A 19,506-nucleotide genomic window follows, 5' to 3' on the forward strand; every position below is an offset into this window, starting at 1 on the left:
TCTGGAATCGTTACCAATTGCTCCCTGGCTGAAAGCACATTTCAAAATTTTATTTTCCTAAAATGAGGATATTACAAATAAGGTAGCGTGTTTGTAAACAATTCAGCTGCTGGCAGTTCTGTTTCCCAGATATCTAAAGGCTTCCTCAGTGTCACACTTCAGCAATAACCTGAGGAGGATTCTCAGCTGGCAGATGTTTTTCCCTTCCATATAAAATTGTAAACAGACAGGTCCAAAGGCCATGAAAGGCAGTAGCACAGATAAATCTGACCGTCCAAGTGGCATTATCCAACACATCCGGCCTTTATTTATTTTTATTTGGAATGGGAAAGATGCGGTAAAAGAGATACTTGGGTGTCCACTCCCCGCAACAAATGTTTACGATTTTGCAGCTTTAAAATTTGACTGTCGGAGTCACACTTCATACAAGACGTGGCTGTACATTCAGAAAGGATGCCCTTGTTAAAAGAGAAGCCCAGAGGCTATAGCTCTTCCTCTCCACGCCAGATCCTTTCCCCAGCGCTGATAGCAGATCCCAGTGCACTGAGTTCACAGATACCTCAGATACTGAGTTCACAGACGCCTCAGTTCCCAGTTCACAGATACCACAGATACCTCGATAGACCTGGCTGGAGCTGACCTGTTTCCTAGCTTGCAACATAAGAACATAAGAACAAGCCAGCTGGATCAGACCAGAGTCCATCTAGTCCAGCACTCTGCTACTCGCAGTGGCCCACCAGGTGCCTTTGGGAGCTCACGTGCAGGATGTGAAAGCAATGGCCTTAAGAACATAAGAAAGAGCCTGCTGGATCAGACCAGAGTCCATCTAGTCCAGCTCTCTGCTACTCGCAGTGGCCCACCAGGTGCCTTTGGGAGCTCACAGGCAGGATGTGAAAGCAGTGGCCTTCTGCTGCTGCTGCTGCTCCTGAGCACCTGGTCTGCTAAGGCCTTTGCAATCTCAGATCAAAGAGGATCAAGATTGGTAGCCATAAATCGACTTCTCCTCCATAAATCTGCCCAAGCCCTTTTTAAAGCTATCCAGGTGAGTGGCCATCACCACCTCCTGTGGCAGCATATTCCAAACACCAATCACACGTTGTGTGAAGAAGTGTTTCCTTTTATTAAGTCCTAATTCTTCCCCCCAGCATTTTCAATGGATGCCCCCTGGTTCTAGTATTGTGAGAATACCAACAGACCCCAGGAGCTACTGTTGACCGTACGCACAAGAACTCACACCGAAATCCTTTTCTTCTAGAAAATAAATTGTTTATTACGAAATTATAACATGGATGCCCCCACCTAGTACTGATTATGCGTTGGCTCCCTGGGATAAAATTGTCCTGGATATAGAAAGTCCCAATATGGAATCTGAAGAGGGCTTTATCCAGGGGGCAGAGTCCAAGTTCAGTCCGCCACCCAACCTGCCACGCCCAGCAGGGATGTTTAGGGGTCCTGGGAAGCAGTAGGGTGCGTAAAACCTCTGCCCGGGCTAACCAGTTCCACAGTCAGGTCATGAGAAGCCATAACTTTAATGAGAAGTAAATCCATGCTGGCAAGTCTGAATAGTTAGGGTTTGGGTGGGAAGGGAGTTTGGTACCGAAGGACTGTGGGAGAGAATGAATGCATAGAGTAATTTATATGGGGTCAGGGGAAACAGGGGTCAAGGGAAAGGGGAGAAAACATAATAAACACAGCACAGGTAACAGTAAAACGAAAAGAAGACCCCAACTATGAAGGAGGACAATGTGAATGGTAGAGAAAGGGGAAAGATTAATTAAAAAAACTGCTTGAGTGAGGAGGGAGCTCCCTAGACAATGATGCAGATAAATAAGAAAGAAAATAAAGAGATGAAGGGAAAGTGCAAAGTGGATGGAGGAGATTAGGCAAGAGAATCAAGAACCTGCAGAGGAGGGGAGAAAAAGAAGAGAGAACTTTTAAAAAGTGAAAGAAGAATAGTGTACTACAGTGGTTAAGAGTGGATGGACTCTAATCTGGAGAACCGGGTTCGATTCCCCACTCGCCCACATAAGTGGGGGACTCTTATCTGGAGAACTGGATTTGTTTCCCCGCTCCTTTACATGAGGCCTGCTGGGTGACTTTGGGCCAGTCCCAGTTCTCTCTGAACTCTTTCAGCCCCACATACCTCTCAAGGAGTCTGTTGTGGGGAGAGGAAGGGAAAGGAGTTTGTAAGCCACCTTGAGTCTCCTTACAGGAAGGAAAGGCAGGGCATAAATCCAAACTCTTCTTCCTCTTAAACTGGAGGTGGTAGAAGCGAGGGAGCAATGGAATTGCGAACAATGGCAAACCAACATTAGGGAGAGACACAGGAGGGATCGAGAATGGCACAAAAACTAGAAAGGAGAGACCGAAATGAAGCAAAGAGGAACGAGAAAGAAAAGGTATTCTCAAATGGACAAGTTCAACAGAACGAAGAAGCCGACAAACCGAACGGGAGGAAAAAAAGACAATCCACACAAAAGGAATGGAGAGGAACTAGAGACTGTGCCCACCATTGTGGTCCCCCACGGTTTCGTTCAAGTTGGGGGTGGCCCTTCAGGGGCCCCGTAGAGCTCAGCCAGTGTTCGGAAGAGCGGCCCCCATTCTTCCAGATACTCGTATCCACCTGCATCGCTGTCACCGGCACATGAAGAGCCGGGGGAGCTGAGGGAGCCCGCGGAAGAGCCCTGCCCCTCGTAGCCATACACCTGGATGGAGTCGTAAGGGGGGACTGAGGGGTCGGCGTCCACCTCGCTCAGGCGGGCAGCCAAAAAACTGGCCACGTCATGGGGCTGCGGGGGCACACGGTTGGCCAAGGAGGGTGGGAAATGCGGGCGGGGCAGCACGTCACGTCGAAGGAGTCGCCGCTGCTGCAGCGGCGGAGGGGCAGCGTCCGGGTTCTGCAGGGCGGCCATGTCGAAGGCCTCGGTGTCCTCTTCGCCTCCGCCCTCGTCGTCGTAAGTGATGATGTTCTCGCGGACGTCTTCTTCTTCGAAGGGCAGGAGCGCTGCCTGCTTCTGCCTCCGGAGGGCGACAAACAACAACACCAGTGCTGAAAAAGAATTGGTTCGCACACGTAGGGAGAAGACACCAGAGATAAAGCAGGTGGAAACAGGCAAGAATTAGTTAGACTGAACATGAACCCAACACATATTGCTTCGCTCCATCCTTTGGGGTAGGATGCAGCATTAGGGCACCCATTTGCCCAGTGGGCCTCCAAGGGGACTGGAAGCCCTCTACCCACAATGGTGCTATTTCGCTTTCCCCATATTGGTGGATCTCCTCTCTCTGAGGAGCAGCAGTGGCGTAGGAGGTTAAGAGCTCGTGTATCTAATCTGGAGGAACCGGGTTTGATTCCCAGCTCTGCCGCCTGAGCTGTGGAGGCTTATCTGGGGAATTCAGGTTAGCCTGTGCACTCCCACACACGCCAGCTGGGTGACCTTGGGCTAGTCACAGCTTCTCGGATCTCTCTCGGCCCCACCCACCTCACAGGGTGTTTGTTGTGAGGGGGGAAGGGCAAGGAGATTGTAAGCCCTTTTGAGTCTCCTGCAGGAGAGAAAGGGGGGGATACAAATCCAAACTACTCCTCCTCCTCCTCCTCTGAGGTTATGGACTACAAATTCTGCATTGACGAAAGGAAGTCTCAGAACCGCACCCTTTCTGTCGAGAACCCATCCACATGTATCTCAGCTCCTCCCACTTTGGAAAGTTTCTATTCAAGGCTAAAACTTTGGAAAGTTTCTATTCAAGACTAAAGTTTGGAAAGTTTCTATTCAAGTTTCTATTCAAGGCTAAAGTTTGGAAAGTTTCTATTCAAGGCTAAAACCTTCCTCATTGGTGGAGATCTAGAATGAATATTACTTTTTGCTGGAACTCTGCCCACAGGACCTCTGGACACCCAGCACTCTGCAAGCTTACCCCTAACCCTAATCTCCTGAATCCTACCATCGGAACCCACTAATGACCTTTCCATGATGGGGTCCCCAGCATGATGCTCACGAGCACCATGGTACCTGTCTAGAGCCAGCGTGGTGTAGTGATTAAGAGCAGGTGCACTCTAATCTGGGGAACCGGGTTTGATTCCCCACTCTGCCACTTGAGCTGTGGAGGCTTATCTGGCGAACCAGATTAGCTTGTGCATTCCGACACATGCCAGCTGGGTGGCCTTGGGCTAGTCCCAGTTCTTCAGAGCTCCCTCAGCCCCACCTACCTCACAGGGTGTTTGTTGTGAGGGGGGGAAGGGAAAGGAGATTGTCAGCCCCTTACAGGAGAGAAAGGGGGATATAAATCCAGGGGCTCTCACTGTTGTATTTGTTTTATTCTCTATAACCACTCTTTCCCAGGATATTTTAAAATTATCCCTCCTCTCCCCTACACTCGGATTTCCTCTGGGCACGCGGCTTCACGTGCGGCAGCTGTTTTGGGGTTGCGCCCACCCCCCTGTGTCAGAATTCCAAGAGCGCCCGTAGGCTCAAAAGGGTTGGGGACCCCTGCTCCATGCCCCTTTCTCACCAAGAAGCGTGCCAACACAAGCGAGGATGGCCAGCAGTGCCCCCGTGCTGAGGCCAGCAGGAGATCCCAGGGCCTCCGGTCCGCAAGAGTGCATGGCCCCATCCCGTCGACACCGGCAAACGCTGACCGTCAGAGTAGGGGAGCCGGTACGGGTCGGAGAGCCGCCGTCCACTAGCTCCAGCGGCACCAGCAAGGAACCCCCTTGTGCGGGCAGACGGGCAGTGCGGAGAAGCAGGGAAGCGGAGTTATCTGTAGGGGAGGGCATTGCGTGAGAAATAGGAGAATTCAGAGCCCACTCCAGGCCTTGCTTTCCAGGCGAAGCACCGAGAATATTCCCGCTGATCTGTCCAGCACGCACGCGCACTCTCTCCCAATGACGCACCTTTTCGTACAGTTCTCTTCAATTTTTATGAATGCTTGATGGCATTCGCTTCCTCTTCTTAGAGAATAGATAAAAAATAAGGAAGGGCCAGAAATACAGGGGCTAAGCATACAGAAAGGAGTGTGTCTTACGGGAAATCTTTGCACAGATTCCGGCATACCCAGAGAAACGGGTGCATTGCGAAGATATTCCGTCTTCATTTTCAAAACAAGTTCCTAGCCCATTTGGTGCCCACAGGCTGGAAAAGTGTGCAGGAAGATTTTTTGGGCAATGCAGCCAGACAGAGACATTGGGAAATGCGCAGAGATATTTGTCCTGGGGGCAGCACTCACCTCTGTTATCTCGCACAGTGATGTTGGAGTCCCTCGTCCCAAGCGGGGAGCGGATAATGATACGGCTCGCATTCCCATCCTCGTCCCGGTCCAGTGCCCGAATCAGCTGGATCAACTGGCAACAGAGAGAACAGGAAAGGGTAGATCGGATGGAGCGGGTGGGCCACCTTGGGCTAGTCACAGTTCTCTTAGAACTCTCTCGGCCCCACCAACTTCACAAAGTGTCTGTTGTGGGGACAGGAATTTGTAAGCCTCTTTGAGACTCCTTACAGGAGAGAAATTGAAAAATGCTGGGGGGAAGAATTAGGGCTAATAAAAGGAAACACTTCTTCACGCAACGTGTGATTGGTGTTTGGAATATGCTGCCACAAGAGGTGGTGATGGCCACTAACCTGGATAGCTTTAAAAGGGGCTTGGACAGATTTATGGAGGAGAAGTCGATTTATGGCTACCAATCTTGATCCTCTTTGATCTGAGATTGCAAATGCTTTAACAGACTCAGGGTGATCGGGACTTACAGCAGCAAGCAGAAGGCCATTGCTTTCACATCCTGCATGTGAGCTCCCAAAGGCACCTGGTGGGCCACTGCGAGTAGCAGAGAGCTGGACTAGATGGACTTTGGTCTGATCCAGCTGGCTTGTTCTTATGTTCTTATGTTCTTATGAAAGCGGGGTATAAATCCAAACTGGTCTTCCTCCACGTGTGCGGTAGACTCTAATCTGGTGAACAAAGTTCGTTTCCCCACTCCTACACATGACAGTTGCAGGGTGACATTGAGCTAGTCCCACTTCCCTGTGAACTCTGTCAACCCCACCAACCTCACAAGGTACCTGTTTGGGGAAGGAAACTGAAGGAGTTTGTAAGCCCAAGGGTATAAATCTAGACCAGTGTTTCCCAACCTTTTCGAGCTCAGGGTACCCTTGACCTCACTCTTCATATCTCACGGTACCCCCTGCCGCCACCCTCCACCTTCCCTTCCCATTGCCCCTGCTTGCCACACCCCCCACCTTCCCCTCCCAGGGTGAAGGGAAGCACTGGGGGTGGTGGCGGCTGCTGACCTTGTGGCAGGCCCTGCCCCATGGGCCAGCTCCATGTCCTTACTGGCGCTGGTGGGAGACACCACAAAAATGAGGGGGGGCAGTAGTGTTGCCGCGGTACCCCTGGGACATGCTCACGGCACCCCAGGGTACCACGGTACCCTGGTTGAGAATGGCTGATCTAGACTCTTCTTCTCTCCTGCAGTATCTTTTGCTATAAGCCATTAGACTCTGGAATATCGACATATACTTACTTGACCAGGGGTGGAGCTATCACAGACAAAGGGCTCGTAGTTGTGCTCCAGTTGGGGTGGATTATCATTGACATCGAGGATTTGGATTGCTACTTGGGCATGGGAGACCTGTGTCGGGCTGTCTGAGAGCAAGAGAGGTGGGTGGAGAAAAGACAGGTTGCACACAAACACCCACGCAACGCAAGGCAGCCATGCATGGTACAATAACGACACAGAGCCGGCCCATACAAGCAACAGAGGATTGTCCAAAGGAGCCGGCAAAGCCAAAAAGAAATCACAAGGCCCACCCATCCCAGGCGAGGCCGTTGCAATGCACAGAGGTCAGTGAGACAGAATGACACACAACACATGCAGCCGTCCATAGGCAAAGCACCACATTGGCCACAAGGATGAATAAAGAGCGAAAGACGGCGCACGAGGAACATCCAAACCAATGGGACAGGCGCCACCCGTGATCAGGAACATACACAAGTAAGGGACATACAGAAAGTTTGAGACCGTGTTTTACAAACGATTAGCACGCAATGAACAAGCCATCCCATGCAAGCAGCGCATAACCGACAGACAGTCGCGTAAAAGGAAGCCACGGAGACACAGCCCACACAGGAGAGCCCAAGACAGGCCACCGATACAATAAAAGGGGCAAGGAAAAGAAGCGTTACCCCCACAAAGCCAATAGGATGTGAGGCCACACAGGGCAAACACATGGGAGCCGGGCAGGAGGACGCAAACAGAGACGCATAAACAGACATGCAGCAATTACACACAACAACATGTAGACATGGAGGGAGAAAAAAGACAATGGGTAAATATTGGCCAATGGGGGAATCTCACCCACAAGTGGAGAGTGCCCCCAGCCGCCACGGGCTCTCCCTCACCGCAGAAACCCCCCCTGACCCTTACCAAGTTCTGTTGCCAACACTGTCAGATTATGCCAGGGCACCACCTCCCGGTCAAGGGGCACTGAGGTCAGGATCGTCCCGTCCTGGGAGTTGATGCTGAAATAGCGCTCGGGGTCCGTGTGCGGCAGGACAGAGTATCTAGAAGATGGGGGGGAACCTGGGGTATCAGGTTGTCATGGCAACCAGGTATCAATGGAGTAACTGCAACTTCACACACACAAACACGCGACCAGCCGTCCCACCCCGCTCGTACGGTAGCCCTCTGCCGTTACCGGATGACGCCGCTCGGGGAGTCGAGATCCACAGCTGTCACCTTGCCCACGAGGGTCCCCGGGGGGCTGTTCTCGTAGACAGCCAGGCGGTACTCGGGGCGGGAGAAAGCTGGAGGCTCGTCGGCATCCTCGACCGCAACACGGACCGTTGCCACGTCCTTGAAGGGCCCTTTACGGATGTACTGAGGGTCTATCAGTGTGTTGGTGGCTTCCACTCGGAAGGTGTAAGAGCGACGAGACTCAAAGTCTAAGGGCTGTGGCGGGAGGTGGAAAGATTTTGGATCAGCCAAAACGGAGGGGAGGAGGAAGAACAGGTTATAATCGTTTCAGAGGGGACCCGTGCTGGTCTGCTGCTAGATTCAAATCCAACGGCACCTTAGAAACCAACGAGAATTTCCGAGATAGTAGAAGATCAGGCTTGAAGTATCTTTTAGTACTATTTTATTTATAGTATTAATGTGTTGTTTTAAATGTCAAGATTTTGTATGGTTTTTAGCGTGTAACCCACCCTGAGCCCTTTGGGGATAGGGCGAGATATAAATATGATAAAAATAAAAATAAATAAATACAATAATTAAAATACTTGTGCTACTCCTGAGTTTGGGAGAGAAGGGAAAGAGGATAATCAGGTAATCTCTCGGGCGGACACTGATGTCCAGACAAAGACAGATCCAGTCGTGGAAAGATGGTATGAAAGTCCAGGCCTTAGCCAGCGGAGTCAGTGAGTCCTGAACTAGGCATGGCTTAGGCTTGGCCGACTGGCTCCCAGCCTCACATTCTGACTGGCTGCAAGCAACGTTCTTTGTGAGCTGCGCGGCTACGCAGCTGCACACACACCCTATTGGTGCCGCGCAGACCAGGCAGCTGACCAGCAGGGGGAGCTCTTGCAGACAGCTCGGAGCAGCTCAGTTCCACTTTGTGGTAGAGAACCTCTGCGCAGTTTCCTGCCACAGTTAGAGGGACTATCGGCTGCGAGCCACCTAGAACCCACTCTGGGTGAAATCAACCTAGAACCCACTCTGGGTGACATCAAGCTCCGCTTCCTGATCATTCCGTCGGCAGCTACAACCAGCAGCGTGTCATAACTTACTCCACTGCTTTTGTTCCACCTAAGTTCATCTATGTTTTGTTCCATCTAAGTTCAACCTGTGCTCATCTACCTCTTCTCCCATCCTTCACTGCCCATGGAGGCTATAAGGCAGTGGTGGCGAACCTATGGCACGGGTGCCAGAGGTGGCACTCAGAGCATGCACAAACAGAGTGTGGCATGCACAAACAGAGTGCCCCCCCCCCCCCACATCTAGGCTGGCCTGGGCTGCTGGGCTCGATGATTAGCATTAAACCTAAGACCTAGTTTTGGGGAAGCAGTGCAGGTAACCCTGTTAAGCGCTGTTAAACCCCACTGATTTTCATGCGAACTAAAGTGCGATCCTTTACCTGGGAGTAAGCTCAGTTAATGGCAATGGGGCTGCTACTGAGTAAATCCTCCTAGGGTCGTGATTCACACGTTGGAAGAGTTGCACGGTTGCTTCAAAGCAAAGCCATGGACTACCACCAAGCTTACTCCTGAGTAACGCACGCCTCGGAGCCAACTGTTTTTTCTAAATGAAAACCTCAGTATTCAGGTTAAATTACTGTGTTGGCACTTTGCGATAAGTAAGTGGGTTTTGGGTTGCAATTTGGGCACTCGGCCTCGAAAAGGTTCGCCATCACTGCTATAAGGGATTCCTTGGGGTACGAAAGGAAGGAGGATTGTGGTCTTCTAAGCCCAAGGTTCCCTGAGAATGGGGGTTCCGCCACACACCTTTCGGACAGTGATGATTCCGTCCTGCCCCAGAGCATCAGTATGGATGGTAAAACTTTCGGCTCCATCTCCTCCGTCCAGGATGCTGTAGGCTAGCAGGGCGTTCTCCCCTTCGTCGGGGTCGTGCGCCCGCAGCCGCCCCACCGCGTAGCCAGGGGGTGCCGTTTCCACCACAGAAAACTGGTAGGAGCCTAAAAATTAGCAACGGCACAGGGAACATACACGCACGGGTCAGAGAAAGACAACACAACGTATATAGCAATAATTCTGAACCCAAAATGGTGGTCCTGCGACAAAGAACTTCCTGTATTGCCAGCAAGAACTTCCTGTATTGCCAGGGGTCTGTTCGTTTGTTGAAGAGAGGGCACAGAGTGGTCCTTCTCTCCACTTCTCCCCACCAACAGGACCTCCATTCATGCTTTCTTTCTGGCTCACCCACATCCAGCATGGTGTCGTGGTTAAGAGCCGATGGAGTCTAATCTGGAGAACTGGGCTTGATTCCCCACTCTTCCCCCTGAGTGGCAGAGGCTTATCTGGTGAACCAGATGTGTTTCTGCACTCCTTCATTCCTGCTGCGGGACCTTGGGATAGTCCAGGGCTCCGCAAACTACGGCTCTCCGGATGTTCATGGACTACAATTCCCATCAGACCCTGCCAGCATGTCTCCGTGAACATCTGGAGAGCCACAGTTTGCAGACCTCTGGGCTAGTCACTCTCTCAGCCCCACCTGCCTCACAAGGTGACCGTTGTGGGTAGAGGAAGGGAAAGGAGCTTGTAAGCTACCTTGTGTCTCCTTACACGAGAGAAAGTGGGGTATGAATCCAAACTCTCCTTTGGAGCAGCAGTGGCATAGGAGGTTAAGAGCTCGTGTATTTAATCTGAAGGAACTGGGTTTGATTCCCAGCTCTGCCACCTGAGCTGTGGAGGCTTATCTGGGGAATTCAGATTAGCCTCTGCACTCCCACACATGCCAGCTGGGTGACCTTGGGCTAGTCACAGCTTCTCAGAGCTCTCTCAGCCCCACCTACCTCACAGGGTGTTTGTTGTGAGGGGGGAAGGGCAAGGAGATTGTCAGCCCCTTTGAGTCTCCTGCAGGAGAGAAAGGGGGGATATAAATCCAAACTCCTCCTCCTCCTCCCCCTCTTCTTCTTCTTCTTCTTCTTTCTTTCTTTCTTCTTTCTTCTTTTTTTTCTTTCTTTCTTCTTTCTTCTTCTTCTTCTTCTTCTTCTTCTTCTTCTTCTTCTTCTTCTCCTCCTCCTCCTCCTCCTCCTCCTCCTCCTCCTCCTCCTCCTCCTCCTCCTCCTCCTCCTCCTCCTTCTTCTTCCCCATCTGCCTTTATTTCCTTCATCCTCCAACCCATTTGTGAACCTTCCTATGGATCCGAAGTCCTTTCTGCAATGGTGCTGAGTATTGTGTGAATATAGAAACACCACTAATGCACCCTCCCCCCCGCCCAAGAGGGCCATCCCTCCTTCCCTGGCACCATGTGGTTGGGGGGGGGGGGCTCTGCAGAAGCGGACCCTGCCAGAGACCCTGGCCACAGCCCCGCCGTAGCACATGCCGTCACCAGCCCAGCTGATGAATATAAACATTCAACAGAGAGAAGCGCTCGTCCCCTCCCCTCGCTCGTGAAGTCAGCCTCCCTCCGCCCCGACTACTTTACGCGACGCAAATGGAAAGTCAAGGAGGCTGCAGAAAACACTGCAAAGTATTTTAATCAATCTTTGTAACCCCAAGCTTTATGTCAGCACACAGACTGAAACAGGCAATTAGATTGTAACATCTATTCTGGGCACCATTTGCTTCGAGTTGCAAAAGGACGTAATGAAGAAGCTTTTCGGAGCCCGAGAAGGTAGATCGCTGCAGATCGAAGGTCTCACAAAGGGCTTTGGCAAGACCTTTGCTCTGAGCTATCTAGAGCAATCCATAGGTAACAAAACTAATTACCTGATGAACTGCGAAGGCTGGCTGCAGACCTGCGCGTTTCTGGTTTGTTGTGATCGCTCCGACCCAGCAAGCTCAGCCCAGAGGCCTTTGTTGAAATCTGAATCGGCCAAGGGCAATCCCTAAAATTTGCTGGTTTCTATAGGAAAGGCTGTTTCCCTGGATACCTGCAGAGGTGGCCAACCTTTGGCGCTTCATGGACTACAATTCCCATCAGCCCCTGCCAGCATGTCCAATTGGCCATGCTGGCAGGGGCTGATGGAATTGAATAGCATAGCCTTTGTTGGCATCACAAAAAAACACAACTCACATGAATAATAATAAAACAGGCGATAAAAGTCAGGTAAATATAAATAAATTACAAACTCTGAATTATTTCCCTAAGAAAATTTACTCCCTCTTCACAAAAAGCAGAATCGGAATTATTCAACAGAAGAAATAATCTGAACAAATCTGTTAGGGACTGATGGGAATTGTAGTCCATGAATATCTGGAACGCCATAGGTTGGCCACTCCTGGTTTAGAGGAATCTCCATGTGATGCTTGAGTTTTTTCCCCCATGCAACTATGGCCGACTTCCATGACAACAACCAAGACCCAACGCTAACCAGACTTTTCCAACTCACTCTGTGGAAAACGGGGTGGGTTATCATTGACGTCGCTAAGGGTGACCGTGACGGTAGTGAGCTTCCCTGAGATCAGTCTCTCACTGGCTGCTGGCCCCCCCCAGTGTCCTTTGGCCATTCGCACCTTACGACTAGGGAATTCCTGTTGCGTCTCTCGGTCCATATTGGGGGTGGCTGTGCGAATCACACCTGCCGTTGCCGATGAGAGGAATACCAGGGGAACCAGAAACAGAAAACAGAATAAGGACTGGCAGACAGGTGGATATGTACATTTCCAAATGTTCCTAGCGCCAGAGGCGTATCTAGGGAAAATGTAACCTGATGCAAAATCTGAGTTTTCCGCTCACCCCGTATGGGCGGCTGCCCTCCCCCATCATGACCAAACAACGTTTTTTGCACCAGGTCATCTCAAAGTTACTACCTTGTTTCCCCGAATATAAGACATCCCCGGAAAATAAGACGTAGTAGAGGTTTTGCTGAAGAGCGAAATATAAGGCATCCCCCAAAAGTAAGACATAGCAAAGTTTTTGTTTGGAAGCATGCCCGCCGAACAGAATACAGAAATATAAGACATCCCCTGAAAATAAGACATAGCGCATCTTTGGGAGCAAAAATTAATATAAGACACTGTCTTATACTCGGGGAAACACGGTATCACATTATAGAACATGCCCCAACTCACAAATCTGAGGGGGGAAGCAGGAGGGATGGGGGGGTGATTTTCTGCCCCCCCCCACATGACTAAATGGCTACATCCCAGGCACATTTGACCCCATATGTCCCCCTGGGCAGTACGCCCCCTGCCTAGCACACTCCACAATCCTACTCAGATAAGAAAACTGAGTAACCAAGAAATCAAGATGTAGCAGAAGCAACTAGAGGCACAAGTGAGCAGAGCTCATGAATACAAGGATCCCACAAGGATATCCAAACCCATTCAGATCAGCTCACCCCCGCCCCCCCCCACAAGCAAACCACTTGTGTTTCTACCCACAGTCTCTACTTCCCCCCCACAATGGAGTGACATCTGTAACACTGCCCGCCCACCTCTATCCCCCCTCCCCATTGTGTACCCGTCTGGGGGTCGACGGAGAAGAACGGCAACCCCTCGAGTACCGTATAGACCAGCCTGGCGCTGTTCCCGTAGGCCGGGTCGTCCGCATCGTGGGCCGTCACTTGGATCACGGACGTGCCTGCAGAAATGGGGGAGAGCGAAAGAAGCGCCAACAGATGGGTTAAAAAAAACAGTGCCATGTCTGCATGGGAGGACCTCAGTAACACAAGTCTTAGACACATCTATCCATTACATAGGTCAGTGATGGTGAACCTTTTCGAGACCAAGTGCCCAAATTGCAACCCAAAACCCGCTTATTTATCGCAAAGTGCCAACACCGCAACTTAACCTGAATACTGAGGCTTTCGTTTAGAAAAAACGGTTGGCTCCTAGGCACAAGTTACTTGGGAGTAAGCTTGGTGAAGCAACCATGCAATGCTTTGAATGGGTGGATCACGACCCTAGGAGGGTTTACTCAGAAGCAAGCCCCATTGCCAGCAACCGAGCTTACTCCCAGGTAAAGGATCATGCCCAGGCTAGTCTAGATGTGTGTGTGTGGGCGGGGTGATTTTCCGCTTCCCCCCAAATGATGAACTCTGTTTGTGCCCACAGAAAGGGTTCCGAGTGCCATCTCTGGCACCCGTGCCATAGTTCGCCACCGCTGACAAAGGTCTTGTCGAAGGCTTTCACGGCCGGAATCACTGGGGTGCTGTGTGGTTTCCAGGGTATATGGCCGTTTTCCAGTAGCATTCTCTCCTGACGTTTCACCTGCATTTGTGGCCACAGATGCAGACGAAACGTCAGGACAGAATGCTGCTAGAACACGGCCATACAGCCCGGAAACCACACAGCACCCCTATCCATTCCATAACTTTGGAAAGTGGAGCTTCCGTTTTGGCTTCGGAGCCGCCATTTGCGGGTGGCTGGAAGCCGGCATCTGCGCACACTGACATTGGACATGTCCTGTTGTTTTCCAAGGGATGTGGGAGGCTGACGAGGTGCTGATTTATTTATTTTCATTTTTGCACTTTGCATTCCCCACCGCATGGCTCGAAAGCATCGGCGAGGCCGCTAATGCCCAATCAATACAATGCATTAAAAATGGAAGAGGAGTCATAAAACTCCAAACCAAACAAACAAACAGGAATCCTAAAGAGAATGCAAGGTTGGAAAATCCCCCCAGACTCTGTGGAGGCCGGCCTGCAGTGGGAAAGCCATCAACAGACCGGCTAAAATGTTACTCATTTCCAAACGGCATGCCGCAAGGAATACTAAAATCAATAATTCAGCACACCCGGGGCCCCCAAAGTATCCGACCCTACAGAAGGACTCCTGCTGTGCCTCTGCATGCGTCACTGATTTGGGCTTGACCCACACATATTAGCTTTCTCTGGGATGGGTTCGTTTTGCTTTGGGTCAGCATGGGACAAGATTAGATCAGCCCCTCCCAGTGCAGAGATGTAGCAGAATTATCCTGCCTGGAGTCCAGACTCCATTGTGGGTCTCTGCCTGAGTCACTGTTCCAGCCTGCTGCTCATACATAAGAACATAAGAACAAGCCAGCTGGATCAGACCAGAGTCCATCTAGTCCAGCTCTCTGCTACTCGCAGTGGCCCACCAGGTGCCTTTGGGAGCTCACATGCACGATGTGAAAGCAATGGCCTTCTGCGGCTGCTGCTGCTCCCGAGCACCTGGTCTGCTAAGGCATTTGCAATCTGAGATCAAGGAGGACCAAGATTGGTAGCCATAGATCGACTTCTCCTCCATCTATCTGTCCAAGCCCTTTTTTAAAGCTATCCAGGTGAGTGGCCATCACCACCTCCTGTGGCAGAGTATATTCCAAACACTAATCACGCTATGCGTGAAGAAGTGTTTCCTTTTATTAGTCCTAATTCTTCCCCCCAGCATTTTCAACGGATGCCCCCTGGTTTTAGTATTGTGAGAAAGAGAGAAAAATTTCTCTCTGTCAACATTTTCTACCCCATGCATAATTTTATAATGACTTCAATCATGTCCCCCTCAGACATCTTCCTCTCCAAACTAAAAGAGTCCCAAACGCTGCAGCCTTCTCCTCATAAGGAAGGTGCTCCAGTCCCTCAATCCATCCCTCAAGGTTCCTTCTCTGCACCTCTTTTTTTCTATCTTCTTCAATATCCTTTTTGAGATGTGGCTTACCAGAACTGAACACAGTACCTCCATGCGGTTGCACCACTGCTTCATATATAAGGGCATGACAATCTTTGCAGTTTTATTCTCAATTCCTTTCCTAATGATCCCCAGCATAGAGTTTGCCTTTTTCACAGCTGCCACGCATTGAGTTGACATTCCCATGGAACTATCAACTAAGACGCCCAAATCCCTTTCCTGGTCTGTGACTGATAGCACTGACCCCTGTAGCGTGTATGTGAAGTTTGGATTTTTTTGCCCCTATGTGCATCACTTTACATTTTGCTACATTGTCATGTCCACATTATGGGATGGGAAATGGGGGTGGAGCAGACAAATTCCTCCAAGGTTGAGTAATTCTTCCCTTTGCAGACTAATTTTGCCTACAAGCGTAAAGCAGAATAGCCATTTCGGAGCGAAAATAAATGCCCTTCTGCTGTTCAGAAACGTACGTCGCGCCACTTTAAGGAGTCCAGACACAACCCTCCTGAACATGAATGCACAAGCAAAGATCTGATCCCCGTTTGCTTCTGTCCCTTCACCTCAGTGGCCTGCAGGGATCTGGAATGGCGTGTGCGGGGAAACGAGGACGAGTCACACCACGCTGAAACTTTCATGGCTGTTGACACTCAAGGCCAGCTCTAGGCGGTTTGGTGCCCGAGGTAGAAAAATCAAACCAGTCGCCCCTCATACATGAATTAACACAGAGGCACAAAGCCGGCAAGAGAGGCTTTTGCCAGAAGAAGTCCCCTGGACTTGTGTGTTCTCTACGCCTGGAGGAGAGGAGGGGGAAGGATCGAAGCCGTTCTGATGGGGGCCTGACAGAATGAGCCCTTCTCCCTCCAGATGCTGTGTTTTCCCACAGGGGGAGGCCGAGGAGGAGATAAATCTGAACTCGGCTCCTGCTGGGACTCAGCAGGAGCGCTTTTTCTCGCCTCCATTTTCTGCCAGCTCCCGCAGAGAGTCGGGATAAGAGGAGGGGGCGGGAGCACGCTCCAAGCGTGCTACGGGGGCTCGGGCAAACACAGCTTTCCCCTGTCATCTCTTTTTCAGAGGGGAAGGACAGCCCTCAGCTGTTTGCACTCTGGTCTGGCGTGCTCTCGACGCCTGTATTATTAATAACGTTTCAAGCGCCTGCGTGCTCCTCGAGAAGTTCTTCTGCATGCCATGAGCTTTCGGTAGGTCACCAGGAGTGCCCTACCCAACTATGCACGCCACACTCACCCACGTTGCTCATCTCGGGCACCGTGGCATGATAGGGGCCCTGCAAGAAGACCGGCGGGTTGTCGTTAATGTCTTGGACTTTGATGATGAATTCGGACGGCGGCTCCAGAGGCCGGTTGGAGGCCCGGTCCACAGCTTGAGCCAGCAGCGTGTACTGGGCTTTCTCCTCCCGGTCGAGCGTTTTGGTGACGTGGATGTTGCCCGTCTTCTCGTCGATCACGAAGACGGTGCCCGCCCCCTCTCCGGTCAATACGTACTTGATGCGGCCCTCGCCGTGGTCCACGTCTGTGTGGAGCTAATCAGGGAAACAGAGCAGAGACAAAGCAAGTTGGCAAAATTAGCTGCCTTCTAATTGGGCCAAGGGGCAGCGGTCGAGACTCGGGCAGTGATTGGTCCGAGCAGGAGGGACTCTGGCTGTCATTGGGTGGGATGCAGTGACCTCACAGAGGGGCAAGCAGTCAGCGGATACCCTGTTTCCCTGAATATAAGACATCCCCGGAAAATAAGACGTAGTAGAGGTTTTGCGGAAGTGCGAAATATAAGGCATCCCCCAAAAGTAAGACATAGCAAAGTTTTTGTTTGGAAGCATGCCTGATGAACAGAACACAGAAAAATAAGACATCCCCTGAAAATAAGACATAGTGCATCTTTGGGAGCAAAAATTAATATAAGACACTGTCTTATATTTGGGGAAACACGGTAAAATGGAGGACGGGAGCAGCTCCATTGGGGAGACAGGCAAGGGATAAATAAAATAATAGTAATTAAAATAAATAATAATTAAAATAAGTAATAATAATAATTAAAATTAAAATTAAATAAATAACTAAATAAACACAACAGCAGCTTGCTTAACTAAATATCGGGCCTTTTGAATCTTTGGCTAATTCTTTCAATCAGCTCCAAGGGTGTTGAGGAACATCTCAACACTTCCAGATGAAAATCGGCTCATTATGGGATAGGCTGTAGGCAAGGGGTTCCCAGCCTTCTTGAGCCTGTGGGCACTTACATACAGTACATACACAGGAGAAATCCAAGCGCAGGGGAGAAGAGGGCTAATGGGGAAAGAGGAATGGAAGAATAAAAGCACTGCTGGTAGCAATTTCAAACATCCTGGGGCTCACCCTGCCAATGAGGACAGGTTCCGGACCGGCATACTCCTCGATGACGAAGAACTGGTTCCAGACCCAGCTCCGGCGGGACCTCATCAGGGGCCGCTCCCAGCGCTGAGACGCATTTCCTCGGAAGGATCCGGCCTTCGTTCCCTGGCTAGGGGGCACGAGCCGTCCCGCACAGCCGCAGCCTCCCAACCAGGCCAGCAAGAGCTGTAGAAAGCTGGCCATGTCTCGCCCCCAATTCACTCCTCCTGCAGGGGAGGGCGCCACTCGTTGTTATGGCCCATAAGGATCGGCTACCCCATCAGGGTGGACCTGTTGGGACGGGGGAACGAACATTAGACAAGAGTCAGCCAACCTTAGCCTATCCATTTTCGCATCTCATCCCTGTTCACAATCACTGAAGGCCTGCCTATAGGATGGGTGCCACCTGGCTTGACAGCACTACATGCGAAAGGGATCTGGGAGGCTTAGTGGACCACAAACTGAACATGAGTCAGCAGTGTGATGCGGCAGCCAAAAAAGCCAATGCGAGTCTGGGCTGTATCAACAGGAGTATAGTGTCAGATTGGGGGATGTAATTGTACCTCTCTATTCTGCATTGGTTAGACCTCACCTGGAATATTGTGTACAGTTCTGGGCATCGCAATTCAAGAAGAAGAAGAGAAGAAGAAGAGTTTGGATTTATATCCCCCCTTTCTCTCCTGCAGGAGACTCAAAGGGGCTTACAATCTCCTTGCCCTTCCCCCCTCACAGCAAACACCCTGTGAGGTGGGTGGGGCTGAGAGAGCTCCAAGAAGCTGTGACTAGCCCAAGGTCACCCAGCTGGCATGTGTGGGAGTGTACAGGCTCATCTGAATTCCCCAGATAAGCCTCCACAGCTCAGACGGCAGAGCTGGGAATCAAACCCGGTTCCTCCAGATTAGATACACGAGCTCTGAACCTCCTACGCCACTGATAGGCTAAGGATATTGCTAAGCTGGAACGGGTCCAGAGGAGGGCAACCAAAATGGCCAAAGGTCTGGAATCCATGCCCTACGAGGAGAGACTTAGGGAGCTGGGGATGCTTAGTTTGGTGAAGAAAAGGTGAAGAGGTGACATTATAGCCCTGTTTAGATATTTGAAGGGATGTCATGTTGGTGAGGGAACGAGCTTGTTTTCTGTGGCTCCAGAGACTAGGACCAGGAGTCATGGGTTCAAGGTAAAGGAAAAGAGATTCCACTCTTAGTTGAAGGCAGCAGTGTATGTGAGGTTAAGAGCTCGTGTATCTAATCTGGAGGAACCGGGTTTGATTCCCCGCTCTGCCGCCTGAGCTGTGGAGGCTGATCTGGGGAATTCAGATTAGCCTGTGCCCTCCCACACACGCCAGCTGGGTGACCTTGGGCTAGTAAGAGCTTCTTGGAGCTCTCTCAGCCCCACCCACCTCACAGGGTGTTTGTTGTGAGGGGGGAAGGGCAAGGAGATTGTCAGCCCCTTTGAGTCATCTGCAGGAGAGAAAGGGGGGATATAAATCCAAACTCCTCCACCTCCACCTCCACCTCCACCTCCTCCTCCTCCTCCTCCTCCTCCTCCTCCTCCTCTTCTTCTTCTTCTTCTTCTTCTTCTTCTTCTTCTTCTTCTTCTTCTTCTTCTTCTTCTTCTTCTTCTTCTTCTTCTTCTTCTTCTTCTTCTTCTTCTTCTTCTTCACATCAGGAAGAACTTTCTGACCGTCAGGGCCGTTCGACAGTGTCATGCACTACCTTTGGAGTGTGGTGGGGTCTCCTTCTTCGGAGGTTTTTGAACAGAGGCTGGACGGCCCTCTGTCGGGAGTGCTTTGATTGTGTGCTCCTGCATGGCCCTTGGGGTCTCTTCCAACTCTATGATCCTATGATCCCTCTGCCTCTCT

The 19,506-nt window shown here is 50.9% G+C and overlaps 1 protein-coding gene across 1 annotated transcript; it reads right to left on the reverse strand.

The window, feature by feature from the left end:
• Positions 1–2,144: 2,144 nt before the first annotated feature.
• On the reverse strand, positions 2,145–17,966 carry CDH24 (cadherin 24). Its single transcript, XM_048517499.1, has 11 exons — positions 17,631–17,966; positions 16,507–16,801; positions 13,136–13,255; positions 12,063–12,251; positions 9,493–9,683; positions 7,689–7,942; positions 7,418–7,554; positions 6,515–6,636; positions 5,224–5,338; positions 4,510–4,758; positions 2,145–3,049 (listed from the first exon to the last, which is right to left on the reverse strand). The coding sequence occupies exons 1-11, from the start codon at positions 17,847–17,849 to the stop codon at positions 2,535–2,537; spliced, it is 2,406 nt and encodes an 801-aa protein (XP_048373456.1). The 5' UTR covers positions 17,850–17,966; the 3' UTR covers positions 2,145–2,534.
• Between the last annotated feature and the right edge of the window lie 1,540 nt (positions 17,967–19,506).

Source organism: Sphaerodactylus townsendi, linkage group LG15 (assembly GCF_021028975.2).
Source record: "Sphaerodactylus townsendi isolate TG3544 linkage group LG15, MPM_Stown_v2.3, whole genome shotgun sequence".
In the NCBI taxonomy this organism is placed as follows: Eukaryota; Metazoa; Chordata; class Lepidosauria; order Squamata; family Sphaerodactylidae; genus Sphaerodactylus; species Sphaerodactylus townsendi.

Bases quoted from the DNA above. Each gene is read 5' to 3' on its own strand.
- CDH24 (XM_048517499.1), bottom strand. From the start codon at position 17,849: ATGGCCAGCTTTCTACAGCTCTTGCTGGCCTGGTTGGGAGGCTGCGGC. The intron at 9,684-12,062 runs GTGAGTTGGAAA...GCTAATTTTTAG, and splicing joins CCCACCCCGTTTTCCACAGA to GCTCCTACCAGTTTTCTGTG. The intron at 7,943-9,492 runs GTGTGTGGCGGA...CTCCCGCCACAG, and splicing joins GAATCATCACTGTCCGAAAG to CCCTTAGACTTTGAGTCTCG.